Source organism: Neophocaena asiaeorientalis, unplaced genomic scaffold (assembly GCF_003031525.2).
Source record: "Neophocaena asiaeorientalis asiaeorientalis breed wild unplaced genomic scaffold, Neophocaena_asiaeorientalis_V1.1 scaffold933, whole genome shotgun sequence".
In the NCBI taxonomy this organism is placed as follows: Eukaryota; Metazoa; Chordata; class Mammalia; order Artiodactyla; family Phocoenidae; genus Neophocaena; species Neophocaena asiaeorientalis.
Window position 1 is genome coordinate 195,967 of NW_020173211.1, and position 13,138 is coordinate 209,104.

Consider the following 13,138-nt stretch of genomic DNA (forward strand, 5'->3'; position numbering starts at 1 on the left):
ATCTGGGCATTACTAGTTTGGTCATTATTTCTAGGTCTTTTCAGTAAACAAAGCTAGGAGATTCTATTGTTGTTTTATAGCTTTACTTAAGACAAAGTAACTTATGAGTTCATACTGACACTTCCAAGTCAAGCCCAGGATTTACTTAACCTTATCAGTCTTACACCTGTACTTACTTCTTCATGAATTCTTTCTGATCACCCCAGCCAGAAGTGATAGGTCGTTCTTTGAATTATACCACCTCTTCAACAACTTTTGTCACAATCAACATATTAATCTTTGATTTGTTATTTTTGTATCTTAGTTTCCCTACCAAATGGTAAGCAATTTGAGACCAGAGTCCCCGTCTTTTTACTCTTTGTTAAATTAAGATAAAATTTCTCAAGTGCTAGTGCATTTCCTGACACATAAATATCACTTTCTCTTTGAATCCCTCAAAATATGGAAGAGGACTATTGTACTAAAAAAACATGATTGTCAAACGGATAAATACAAAATCAGGTTTATCCTCAACTCTCCAGATATAAAGTACCAGCAACCCTGATTTTAGTGGCAATTACGTTACAGATATTAAGGTTGTTTGAAATAAGTTTTATTTCACAGATATTAAACAATTCTGAACATTTACAACTTATACAAAGACTGGTAGCTTTTATATTTTAAAAAGTGCTACACTAAGAGAACAGGAAAGAAACGGAGACCACAATAACATTCCAAATTATAGGTTCAGGGAATGGGAATATGAAGAAAGTATTTTAATCTTCTACAAAATCCCAAAACCAGTTTTGATGGAAGGAAAATGAATACTGGATCTAAAAACAGTGTGAAATCGCACTTTGGTCTGTAAACACATTTAATTTTGTTTTTTCATTCAGATGTACACATAAAAATTATATAAGGGGGTCACAAAAATGAACCATTCAAAGGTATAATACAAGAGAGGTAGGGAACAAAAATGAAAGGATTTATTTTGGTAGCTCTTCAATAATGATACGAGACACTGAATTCCACCCCGTAGAGGCATCTCCTTTCGGGTAATCTGAGCAAGTTCCAACCCAGATAGCAATGTCCACTAGTCCGGCACCAATTCCTTCACAGAGTCCTTCCACTGCAAAACAAGGTGAGAATTACAAATCTCTATAGAACAAAAAGCAGAAACCTTTAGCTCAACTGTAGTACTTCAGCAAGCTAGGTTAAATTTACTTAATGTACAGGGAATTAAAAATGCTAATACTTAATAAAGGTCTCATAAAGATAAGTTCTCTTTTTCTTAGCACATAAATATTTTTTAAAGATGTTTACATAGCCATTCTGTGAAATAAGCTTCACGGGGAATTTTCTTAGAGGTTTTAATCATAAAGGGAGACTTTGTTTAGTTATAGAGATGACCTAAAACAAAAAAAAAGCAATTTATCTGACAAAACAAAGGAAGCCTACACTTTTGTTTTTTTCTTTTTGCGGTACTCGGGCCTCTCACTGTTGTGGCCTCTCCCGTTGCGGAGCACAGGCTCCGGATGCGCAGGCCCAGCGGCCATGGCTCACGGGCACAGCCGCTCCGCGGCATGTGGGGTCTTCCCGGACCGGGGCACGAACCCGTGTCCCCTGCATTGGCAGGTGGACTCTCAACCACTGCGCCACCAGGGAAGCCCAGGAAGCCTACACTTTTAAACGCCAGGACTTTGATGTGATCTGTAAGTCTTTTTTAAAGAAAGCCCTTTCCAACACTAACCTGTATACACTTGATGGTATTCAACTAGAAAAGAAAAAAGGACTTTTATAACATTAAAAGTAATTCTAATGTAATCATTATATCAGTCCTTCAATCCGGAATTTCCTCACCATGAAAAAAACCAAAAAAACTAAGTAAATCCTGTTTTTCCTCTGTTTTTATTCTTTGTAAACACGTGCCTTTTCACAGGTCCTCTCGACTTTCACATACTAATATATATAAGTTGCATTCCTTATCAAGGCTCTTCTCCAACATTAAAAAATTCCCCCAGGGGCTTCCCTGGTGGCGCAGTGGTTGAGAATCTGCCTGCCCATGCAGGGGACATGGGTTCGAGCCCTGGTCTGGGAAGATCCCACACGCCGTGGAGCAGCTAGGCCCATGAGCCACAACTACTGAGCCTGCGCGTCTGAAGCCTGTGTTCCTCAACAAGCAAGGCCGCGATAGTGAGAGGCCCGCGCACTGAGATGAAGAGTGGTCCCTGCTCGCCTCAACTAGAGAAAGCCCTCGCACAGAAATGAAAACCCAACACAGCCAAAAATAAATATAAAAATAAATAAATTAATTTTTTTAAAAAGACCTAAAGAAGAAATACATGGTTAATATCTTAAAAAAAAAAAAAAAATTCCCCTAGTGTTGATTTTAATAGGCAAAAGGTACAACCCCTTTGACGTCTGTGTCAGGGGGAAAAGGTTGGCAGATTGGCACATTCTTTAAGAAAACCGGTTCTTACATATAAGTAGGGTAGGGATGACCGCATGTGACTGGTTAGTTTTCCTATCTGGTTAAGGTTAGTGCATTTGAACCGAGCCAGGGCTTGCAGGCCTAAAGCAATCTGCTTCCACCAGCTGTGACATCAGTGAATTGAAGGCAAGTCCCTCTGAATCCGGGGACCTGTGACTGGTTCAGGTCCCTTTCAAAGTTGGGAGAACTAAGCTGTGCGTGCCCACAATCCCATTTAATCTAGAATTCTCAGTATCATGCCAGGTGAGAAAGCCTAGAAATCCTCATGTTCTCCCAAGGCCTTGACATCCACGGTCTAAAAATTTGTTCACTTCATCCCATAGGAGGTCAGACAAGTTTGCATTTAGTGTCAGCCTCACACGGGGAGAGTCAAAGACAAGTTTGCATTTAGTGTCAGCCTCACACGGGGAGAGTCAAAGACAAGTTTGCATTTAGTGTCAGCCTCACACGGGGAGAGTCAAAGACAAGTTTGCATTTAGTGTCAGCCTCACACGGGGAGAGTCAAGTGGTCACTTTATGGTCTTTAACAAATGAAATAATGTTTTTTGAATGAATGAACATTTTCACTGTGATAAGGTAGTATTGCAGCTTATTAAACACCTAAACTATGTTGGATTAGGGGTTCTCAACCTGTTTTCCTCCTAGATCCAGGTAAGAAGACGACATCCTAAAGTATATCAAACTCCCATGGACATATCCAAGGCTTAACGTCATCCTCTGATGTGCAAACTGTAAGTGCATCCCTTTCCTTTCCCTCAAGAAAGAGTACCAGTGTGCAAGGGAACTTATTATAGAGGTAACCTTTAACTCATCTCAAGACAAAAACTGTTACGAATAACAAATTACTTCTGACATTCTACCCAACTGATCACACCAAATAAGTTTCCACAACATGGTTGGGAAATGCTATGTTAAATAATTTACAAAGTATATGTATGTATAGGTCACAGTTCCTAGGCCTGAGAGCTTATATTATAGCAAGATATTAACACACACATTTAAAGATACTACAATAGAAAGTAAGTTGCTTATATCAACTACTATTTAAACACATATCATTTCCTAGTCAAATTTTGTATTTTATACCCAGATTTTTAAAATTTTAGTGACTGCTTCTCAGATGGAAAGCACTTCTTTGTTTACAGCACAGAACTTAGTGAAGAGGCTTTTTCATCTGATCAAACCTTGTCTTGGGAGACAAGAGAGCAGGGCTCTGGTTTCTGCTCTCCAGGACACTGAGCCTACTGTTCAGGGTAAGATACTTTATTTCCCTGGACCTCCTCTATGTGCAGAGAGAAGGGGTTAAAGTATCTTCTTTACATCTTGAGGATATTGTGGGGATCTGAGGAAGAAAATGGAAGGGATGCCCTTGATTTCTTAGGGATAAATGTGCTCTATTAATTTGGGGGATCAGTATCTGACTTGATCCCTAAGAATGCTGAAATATTTCTTCTGGTTAGTAGTGAGGGGATCTCTTCTCTTCCCTCTGACATTTTTAAGTACAAGATTCGTGAGAAATCCTTTCAAGAAATCAGGGAAATGAAGCTATCGCTATGGACACCTTGTGATTCTCTCGGCATGTGTTGTTACGGTGTGCCACACTCCCAGCTCCTGCCACACAGCAGCTCAAGAAAGCAAAATAGCTGGCAGCCAAATACTCATAGTGGTGTGTTTGGGTAATGACATTAATAGGTAGTTTTTCCCCCTTCTACTTTTGGTAGCTTCTAAACTCTTTCAATGAACCTTAAAATACAGCAAAACAAACCCCCCAAAACTCAACAAAAACAAAACAAAAAACCCAATAGTTTTGGGTTATTTTGGCCACGCACAGCATGAGGGATCTTCCCTGACCAGGGATGGAACCCGTGCCCCCTGCAGTGCGAGTGTAGAGTTTTAACCACTGGACCACCAGGGAAGTCCAAGGTGTTTTGTTTTTTTTTTAACAGCTTAAGTGACCACTGGTTTAATTGAATGTCGTTTCTTTTATAGGAGGTAGAAGCAAACAGAGAATGCAGGAACCATATAGAAATGTTCTCTTCTACAAATGCAGCAGACTGTACCTACCTTTTTAAAGAACAAGGCAGAGAAATCAGCCTTCTTATCAATCTAAGCTAGTGGTTCTCAAGCTTGGCTGAACATTGAGATAACCAGGAGAGACTTTATTTGTTTGTTTTTGTGGTACGCGGACCTCTCACTGTTGTGGCCTCTCCCGTTGAGGAGCGCAGGCTCTGGACGAGCAGGCCCAGCGGCCATGGCTCACGGGCGTAGCTGCTCTGCAGCATGTGGGATCTTCCCAGACCGGGGCACGAATCCGTGTCCCCTGCATCAGCAGGCGGACTCTCAACCGCTATGCCACCAGGGAAGCCCCAGGAGAGACTTTGGAAGTTCCATTGCCTGGGGTGTAACCAGACCCATTAAGTCAGCCTACATGGAGGAGTGTTACCCAGGCACGGTGATTTTTTAAAGTTCCCCAGTTGAACACAAGGTATAGCTAAGGTTGAAAACCACTGCTCTACGGCATTATTGGCCATTTCGCCATTTCATCTAACTCAGTGATTTTCAACCTTGTGATCTTTAAAAAAATACAGCTGCTGGGGTCTTACCCCAAGATTCTGATTCAGTTGATCAGAGATGAGACCCAGGCATCCACATAGTTTTTACAAGATCTATAAGAAATTCTGAAGTGCAACCAGGATTGAGAATTATGCACAGAAAGCTTGCTATGACCTACCATGATAGTGGACAGAAAACTAATCTTTGGTCTCTAAAGATCTGAGGCACAATTCTGTAATGTCCCCATCCTACGTACCAGAGGAAGTGCGATGAATATTAATTGTCGAATTCAGTTCAGGGCTTCCTTGGTCCAAATAAATTATGGCTTCAATAGGAAGAGGTCCTGAACATTCAGCTCCATTGAACGTGAAATACCAACGCTGACAGCATGCGCTTCTGCATTTTAACCGAAGCGAGCCACTGAACAAGACTCTTAGGGCGCTGTTCGAACGCATCTTTGTGAATGTACACTCCTGTCACAAACAGAGAAATAGGACTTAATTAGCATTTTCATTTTAATGAAAAAGATGCTTTCAAATTGTATTGTGCATTTTCTTTAATGATCCTTTTCCCCAAACTGCATTTAAAAAGCGTAGCTTTTACAGAGGGAAAGCAGTTCTCTGCAAGATGGAAGAGACTCTGATATTAGAAACTCTAAGAAAATAGAATTATGGCTTTCTTAGAATTATTCACTCCATTGAGGGTATCTTTCAGTTTTTACCCAAAACAGCCAGTCTTCAGTATTTTAGACCAAAACAGTCTATGTATTTACTTTTCTTTTTATTCCAAAATTATTTCCTATGTTCTGGATACTACAGATACAACAGTAAACAACACAGAATCCCTGCCTAGCACTGCCCATATATATTACTTTGACCTGTTACTTTTTTTTTTTTTTTAATATTTATTTATTTATTTGACTGCACTGGGTCTTAGTTGAGGCATGAGACATCTTCATTGCCTTGTGCGGGATCTTTTAGTTGCAGCATGCGGGATCTAGCTACCTGACCAGAGATTCAACCCGGGCCCCCTGCATTGGGAGCACGGAGTCTTAACCACTGGACCACCAGGGAAGTCCCTGACCTGTTTCTTTTTAAGCAACAGAAAACAGTATCAGGAGTAAAGCGTAGGTGGGGTTTTTAGTCTTTACCTACATGATACAATGATAAGACCCAGGTCTTTGCAAAATTTGTTTGTCTATTGGCTCACGGTCCTACTATCTTTTACCCGTAGAAGGCTCCCAAACCCATTCTGACCACTGCTAAAGGGAACTTGAAAACATATTGTATTAATAATCCAGAGTCCATAGGGCAAGTTTTTAGAGAGAACTCAGCCAGCAACTTTTGATGAACTATAAATAAGCAACCAGTCTATCAACGTCAGGTGTTTAAAGAAGTAGGCAACATTTTAACAAAATGCTTTCTAAGAAATCACATGTGAAAATATAACTGGTCACAGTCACCAAACTATGGAAGCTATATGGAAATTTGACCACACAGAAATCAAATCAAGACAGTCTCAAACATTTTTATAGATAATAGAGCAGACATTAAAGAGCTGAAAGAGGAGCAGGGATAATACACAGATTGCTACTTAGAACCTGAGAATTTTATGAAAATAAAATCTCTTCTATTTGCCTGGTGGTAGTAGTGGTTAATATCAAGGAATAATATATCGTGGATACAGAACCATGTACAGAGTTTGTCAACAAAAGAAGAAAGAGGCTTGAAATGGCACCAACTTCAACTCTGTGCCATCCCAGTGGACTTGCCAGTTACTTTGGAAGCAAACACTAATCAAAGTGATGGAGTCATTAATCCAAATGCATTGCCAGACAGGCTATTTTGAGTAATTTTTCTCCCTAAATATTACAGAATAATTTTAAATGGTCATTGTAGTGTATCTCTGGTCCATTCTACTTCGCTTAAGCTTAGCAATTTTAAGCTAAGGACAAATACCAATGGACTCCCCACCTCTAGATAATTCCAATCATGTGTTAATTTCTTGGATATTTCTTTCCACCTTTATATCTGGAGCCACAGCAGAATTTCTTAGACTAATTTAAAATCACTTTAGGACAAGATTGGAAAGTTGCTTACTTGTCCAACACAAACACCTATGCTCTCCCTTTTTGTTTCCATTTAAACAAAAAAAAGAGTAAGTTATTTTAAGTATTGTTAGGGTTAAAATAATATGGTGATACATTTATCTCAGAAATAGCTTTATAAAGTTAATTCTGAAATGTTATCAATGTTTTCACTAATTCTAAGTTAGAAGTCACACGGTACCCATTCCTTAATACTTTTTGTCTTTTAGTAAAAATAAAATAAAAGCACACTTAAAATTACCACTGAACTATGAAAGCCTTTAAGTTTTACTTCAACTTTAAAATAATTCAGACTTTACTTACCGCAATTTTTCCAAGGTCTATGCCATAATTCAGTGAACTCCACGAACACTGCTTATAGTTAGGCGTCCAGGGCTCCTCAAAGACTTCCCTCAGGCATTCCCCCTTTTCTCCTTTGAATCCATCTCGACCTGGGACCCCAGGGGTGCCAGGGATGCCATTGGTCCCTGGGCTCCCATCTCGTCCAGGCACCCCCGCGGGCCCTTGTAAGCACATGCCATTATACTGCATCAGAAAAAAGAACGGGGGAAAAACTCCCTTCACTTAAGATTCAAAGACTCAGTCTGATCAGAACTGCATTTATTTTGAGGCCTTGGAGTCAAGAATCCCTTCATACCACTTGCCCATGTTCCAGATGAGTTATTTTTTATATATAAAGAACCAATTTTTAAAGTCATTTCTAAAATATTGGGATTTCTTTCCTATTCTTTTTTTTTGGCAGACTTTACACACACAAAGAAGAGAAAATGATTTCATTTGCTTGCTTTTTTCTACTGCTCATTAAAAGCATACATAAGCTTTAAATGGCTGTATTATAAGGTAGACATAATTTGATATACTGCTCTTTTCTTCTAACCCTACATATTGTAAAGAGACTTGGATTTCAGAATTATACTTTTACAATTTTATGCAAACACTGCACTATTTGGGGATCGTCATTTCTATTTTTTTCTATCGTTAACATTATTGTAAAGAAAATCTTTATCCACATAGCTTTTTTCTTCTTTTCAATTATTTCCCTAAGATAAATTCTCAGAGATATAATTATAAAATGAAATCTTAACTCAATAGTTATCTTACACTGGCAATATCTCTAAGTTGGATAAGCACACCTGCTTCTCCTCCCTATTTTCATGTGGAGGAAGTGTTGGAACACTTCTGGCCTCCCACCCCACGCAGCCCTCCCCACCAAGAAGGGATAAATAATCTCATTGCAAGTGACCATTAGTCTTAGATAGGGTGACAGTAATCTAACAAACTCTTAAGTGCTAGGATTATCTGTTTTCCTTGGGGTGGTGGTGCAGTAGTATCACGTAGAAGTTGAGTGATAGATTCTAGAGGCATATACTCTGGATTTTAATCCTGGCTCCACCACTTATTAGCTATGTGAGATAGAGCAAGTTATTCAACATTTCAATGCCTGTTTCCTTAACCGAAATATGGGGACAAATAATAAAGATTCTTACCTTGTAGGAGATTTAAGTGAGATAATACATAAAATGTACTAGAGCAGTACCTGGCACATAGTATAGTCAGCCATGATTATTCTCATTATTTCCTCAAGACCATGTGAGATAGTGGCCCAGAGCAAGTGTGTCCACTCCCTTGAGTGGACTAGGACTGGGGAAGAGAGCATTAGCAAACCTGCTGGCTGACACACATAGCCATAAGCCACACACAGCAATATAGTTGCATCGGTGGTAAAGCTGGTTCTCCATCTGCCTAATTCTTGTGCCTATCCCTGAATTGGTCCATTATTAGACCCTTCAAACCGCACACCCAATTCATTTAAATTTTTACTTTGACAATCCTTATTTGTATAAATGATCTAACACTATCATTCTCTATAAATATACTGTCCAGTGAGAACAAAAAAAAATCAAGATTCCTTATATATTAAAATAACTTCAAAGCTTTTTTTTTAACATCTTTATTGGAGTATAATTGCTTTACAATGTTGTGTTAGTTTCTGCTGTATGACAAAGTGAATCAGCCATATGTATACATATATCCCCATATCCCCTCGCTCTTGCATCTCCCTCCCACCTTCCCTATCCCACCCCTCTAGGTGGTCACAAAGCACGGAGCTGATCTCCCTATGCTATTCAGCTGCTTCTACTAGCTATCTATTTTACATTTGGTAGTGTATATATGTCAATGTCACTCTCTCACTTCGTCCCAACTTCCCCTTCCCCTTCCCCATGTCCTCAAGTCCATTCTCTACGTCTGCATCTTTATTCTTGTCCTGCTCCTAGGTTCATCAGAACCATTTTTAAAAATTTTTAGATTCCATATATATGTGTTAGCATACCGTTATTTGTTTTTCTCTTTCTGACTTACTTCACTCTGTATGACAGACTCTAGGTCCATCCACATCACTACAAATAATTCAATTTCATTTCTTTTTATGGCTGAGTAATATTCCATTGTATATATGTGCCACATCTTCTTTGTCCATTCATCTGTTGCTGGACACTTAGGTTACTTCCATGTCTCGGCTATTGTAAATAGAGCTGCAATGAACATTGTGGTACATGACTCTTTTTGAATTATGGTTTTCTCAGGGTATATGCCCAGTAGTGGGACTGCTGGGTCGGATGGTAGTTCTATTTTTAGTTTTTTAAGGAACCTCCATACTGTTCTCCATAGTGGCTGTATCAATTTACATTCCCACCAACAGTGCAAGAGGGTTCCCTTTTCTCCACACCCTCTCCAGCATTTATTGTTTGTAGATTTTTTGATGATGGCCATTCTGACCCGTGTGAGGTGATACCTCATTGTAATTTTGATTTGCATTTCTATAACAAAGCTTATTTTTTAATTTCACCATCTAGGATTGGATATGGTCATACTATTAAATTCAGTAATGACACTGCCTAGGAAAGATCCTTATGTATCTAATGTTTGCCAATCAATCTTCTCACAACACCAATTTGATCTTTATTTTGCTAAATGATTTTTTTTTTTTTTTTGCGGTCCGCAGCCCTCTCCCTGCTGTGGTCTCTCCCATTGCGGAGCACAGGCTCCGGACGCGCAGGCTCAGCGGCCACGGCTCACGGGCCCAGCCGCTCTGTGGCATGTGGGATCTTCCCGGACCGGGGCATGAACCCGTGTCCCCTGCATCGGCAGACGGACTCTCAACCACTGCGCCACCAGGGAAGCCCTGCTAAATGATTTTTATGACTTTGACCAGTGCTATTTTCCTGACTTTAAGAAAAAAAAAAAAAGACACTTCTATTTATTTGCTGCCAGAGAAATAATAAGAAACGTATTTAACAAAATTGCAAAAGTACTCAAAGACATGCTAAAGTATAAAACATTCTAGTTGGCTTTATTTTATACTTAATTTTCATTTTGGTAGATATACTTTAATTTTACTTGGTAGATTTAAATTTAGTAGATATACTTTAATTTTCATTTAGTAGATAGGTTACTTTCACTAACAGATATATGCAATGTTTACACAAAGATTTCAAGTGGGAAGGGAGAAACAATAAAACTTCTGGTATTCTTTGATTTTTTTTTCACTGTTATTCCCCTCAGAGCAAAGTTTTATTTTTCCATATATGAGCAGTTCTTAACGGGGACAATTTTGTCCCCCAGAGGATACCTGGCAATGTCCGGAGACATTTTTGGTTGTCACAGCTTGGGAGGGAGAGATTGCTATTGGCACCTAGTGGGTAGATGGCAGGGATGCTGCTAAGCATGCTACATGCACAGCACAGTCCCCATAACAAGGAATCATCTAGCCCCCAAAAGTCAATTGTGCCATGGTTGAGAATTTTTATTCACCTTTTTATCTAAAAACTGCATTTCAGAGACCACATAATTTTACTGAATTCGATTCCACAGGTATTACGTCTGCCTTCTTTCACTTCTTTCACTAACCCAGCACATGATCAGTATCAGGTAGGGGTTCCATAAATGTCTGTGGAAGGAACCCCTGTTTCTTTCACTGGCCACCAGGGGGCAGAGCTTGTTGCACGCTTGAAAGGAAGGCTTTGAAAGATCCTGTACAAAGAAGCTGCTTTATAGAATCTGTTGAAACCTTAATGACTGTGTGGATTCTTTTCCCCCAGCAAAACCAAATCCAATTACAGGATGCACCTGAGCCAGGCTGCACAATAAAGTTTTCCAAGTCGGGCTAGAGTTGTGGGAAACCGCAGGTACTGTAAATCCTTGGAGGGAAAGAAAAAAAGTTGCTAGCTTTATAGGGAAAGGGGGTATTTTGTGTATCATAACGACAGATTCATCAAATGCAGACTGCACATGAACCACATTCATTTGGTACAGTTTTAAACAATTTAGGCACTAAAAATAGAACTGTAGCCCTGAACACACAGTCTGCTTTGTGGAGCAAAATTACATAGCACCACACCAAAAAGTGCAGTGTGGAACGGCAGGAATTTTTTTACAGAGCGTTTGAATCTGGCATAGAACTAGCTTCCAGGGAGCTTGGCTTATTAGCTCAGTTTACAATGGCAGCTTAACAACTTTGAAACAGTTTTTTAATCAAAAAAATGCCCCCTCTTATGTCCTGCAATGCCTGTAACACTATATTTGTCTGCTTAAAGATTGAAGTTTATCATATACCAAGGAATATAGTGGTTTTGAAAGAATCACTCTTGCTCCAGGGTAGAGACCCACTCTGCCCTTCACTGGGTTTGTTGACTTTTAGAAGGAAAGAGCTTTAAGTAAACAGGCCTTCCCATAGATTACCCCTTCAGAAAGCACTTGGGCTATTTATTTGCTCTCCTGGTAACTGTCTTCTCCCCTTAGTTCGGCTGTGATGCTCCTACCTGGTGCTCACAGGCTGAAGACCCAGGGTGTCTGGAAGGGCTACCCATCTGTCTAAACAGAACAGTGAAATGGGTCCTTGGAGGGTTAGTGCTGGGCCCCTTCATTTCCCCTTCTGATCCTAAACCCTCTGAACAATTCCTGGCCCAGCTGTGGTCGTCCAACAAAGTAAACTGCAGCCCATACTCCCTAGGAAGATGGCCCAACATGACTCACTGTCATCAAGTTACAGAGTTGGACGGATGTTGGGTGAGGATTGTTATTCTCTCCCGCTGGCAGACGTGGTCACCAGCCCCAACAAAGGACACGTTGCAAGTCCCTGGCCCAGGCCCACCCAGGAGATCAGTTAGCCCAGGGTGTCCCAGGCAGCTCCCTGGCCCACGTTCTAACCTACCCAAGCTCCCCATTCTACTCTCATTGCAGCCCTAACCCTCTCCATCCCTGCGGGGGGTGGGGGTCGGGAATCGATGGGGGCTCAGAGGTCAGAAATTATTGGGCGACTCCCTGTACTCTGGGGCGTCCCACACGACCCGCGGCGCATCTCTGGTTCACGATGGCCCTCTCATACCGGTCTACCTCGCCAGTTCCAGGACTCCACTACCCGCAAAGCCCAGGTCCTTCCTTCCCTGGAGACTCAGACAAAGCGGGACCCCCAGGCGCACGCTAGACATACACCCCTCCCCCGTCCCCGCTCGGGGCTCTGTCCCCTCCACCGGACTCACCAGGTCCACCACCTCCCTCTGCCGGAGCACAGCCTTTTGCTTCCCCTTGAGGGTCTCGGAGGCGCTCGACGGCGCCTGCAGCTGCAGCAGCAGGAGCAGCAGGAGGCCGAGGAGCCGCTGCGGGGAGCCGGTGGCGGGGCCCTGGAGGCGCATGGCGCGCGGCGGCCCCGGGACGCGCGGAGCAGGCGAGGAGGAGGAGGAGGAGGAGACGACCCGGGAGCCGAGACGTGATCCCAGTCCGGCCCCGCCGCGCTCCGAGGCCACCGCCGGCTGCATCAATGCGCCTTTCAGCCGCACGCTTCCCTCCCGCCCCCCGGACACAGGAGTTTCCCTCCCGTCATAGGTCGGAGCCCTCACCCCGAGCCCGACGCGGGGCGGGCCGACAGCCGGGCCCGCCCCCTCCTGCGGCCGCTCTGCCCGCGCGGACCCTCGGGGGCTGTGCAGGCAGCTGGGATCAGCCCCCATCCA

General features: G+C 41.8%; 1 protein-coding gene across 1 annotated transcript; it reads right to left on the reverse strand.

Moving 5' to 3' along the window:
- Positions 1-575: 575 nt before the first annotated feature.
- Positions 576-12,945, reverse strand: CTHRC1 (collagen triple helix repeat containing 1). Its single transcript, XM_024745022.1, has 4 exons — positions 12,671-12,945; positions 7,434-7,655; positions 5,280-5,496; positions 576-1,108 (listed from the first exon to the last, which is right to left on the reverse strand). Exons 1-4 carry the CDS (start codon positions 12,821-12,823, stop codon positions 966-968), a joined length of 735 nt encoding a protein of 244 aa, XP_024600790.1. The 5' UTR covers positions 12,824-12,945; the 3' UTR covers positions 576-965.
- Positions 12,946-13,138: the final 193 nt, after the last annotated feature.

Bases quoted from the DNA above. Each gene is read 5' to 3' on its own strand.
- CTHRC1 (XM_024745022.1), bottom strand. From the start codon at position 12,823: ATGCGCCTCCAGGGCCCCGCCACCGGCTCCCCGCAGCGGCTCCTCGGC. The intron at 7,656-12,670 runs GTGAGTCCGGTG...TTTCTGATGCAG, and splicing joins AGAGGGAGGTGGTGGACCTG to TATAATGGCATGTGCTTACA. The intron at 1,109-5,279 runs GTACGTAGGATG...CTTGTTTTGCAG, and splicing joins TATTCATCGCACTTCCTCTG to TGGAAGGACTCTGTGAAGGA.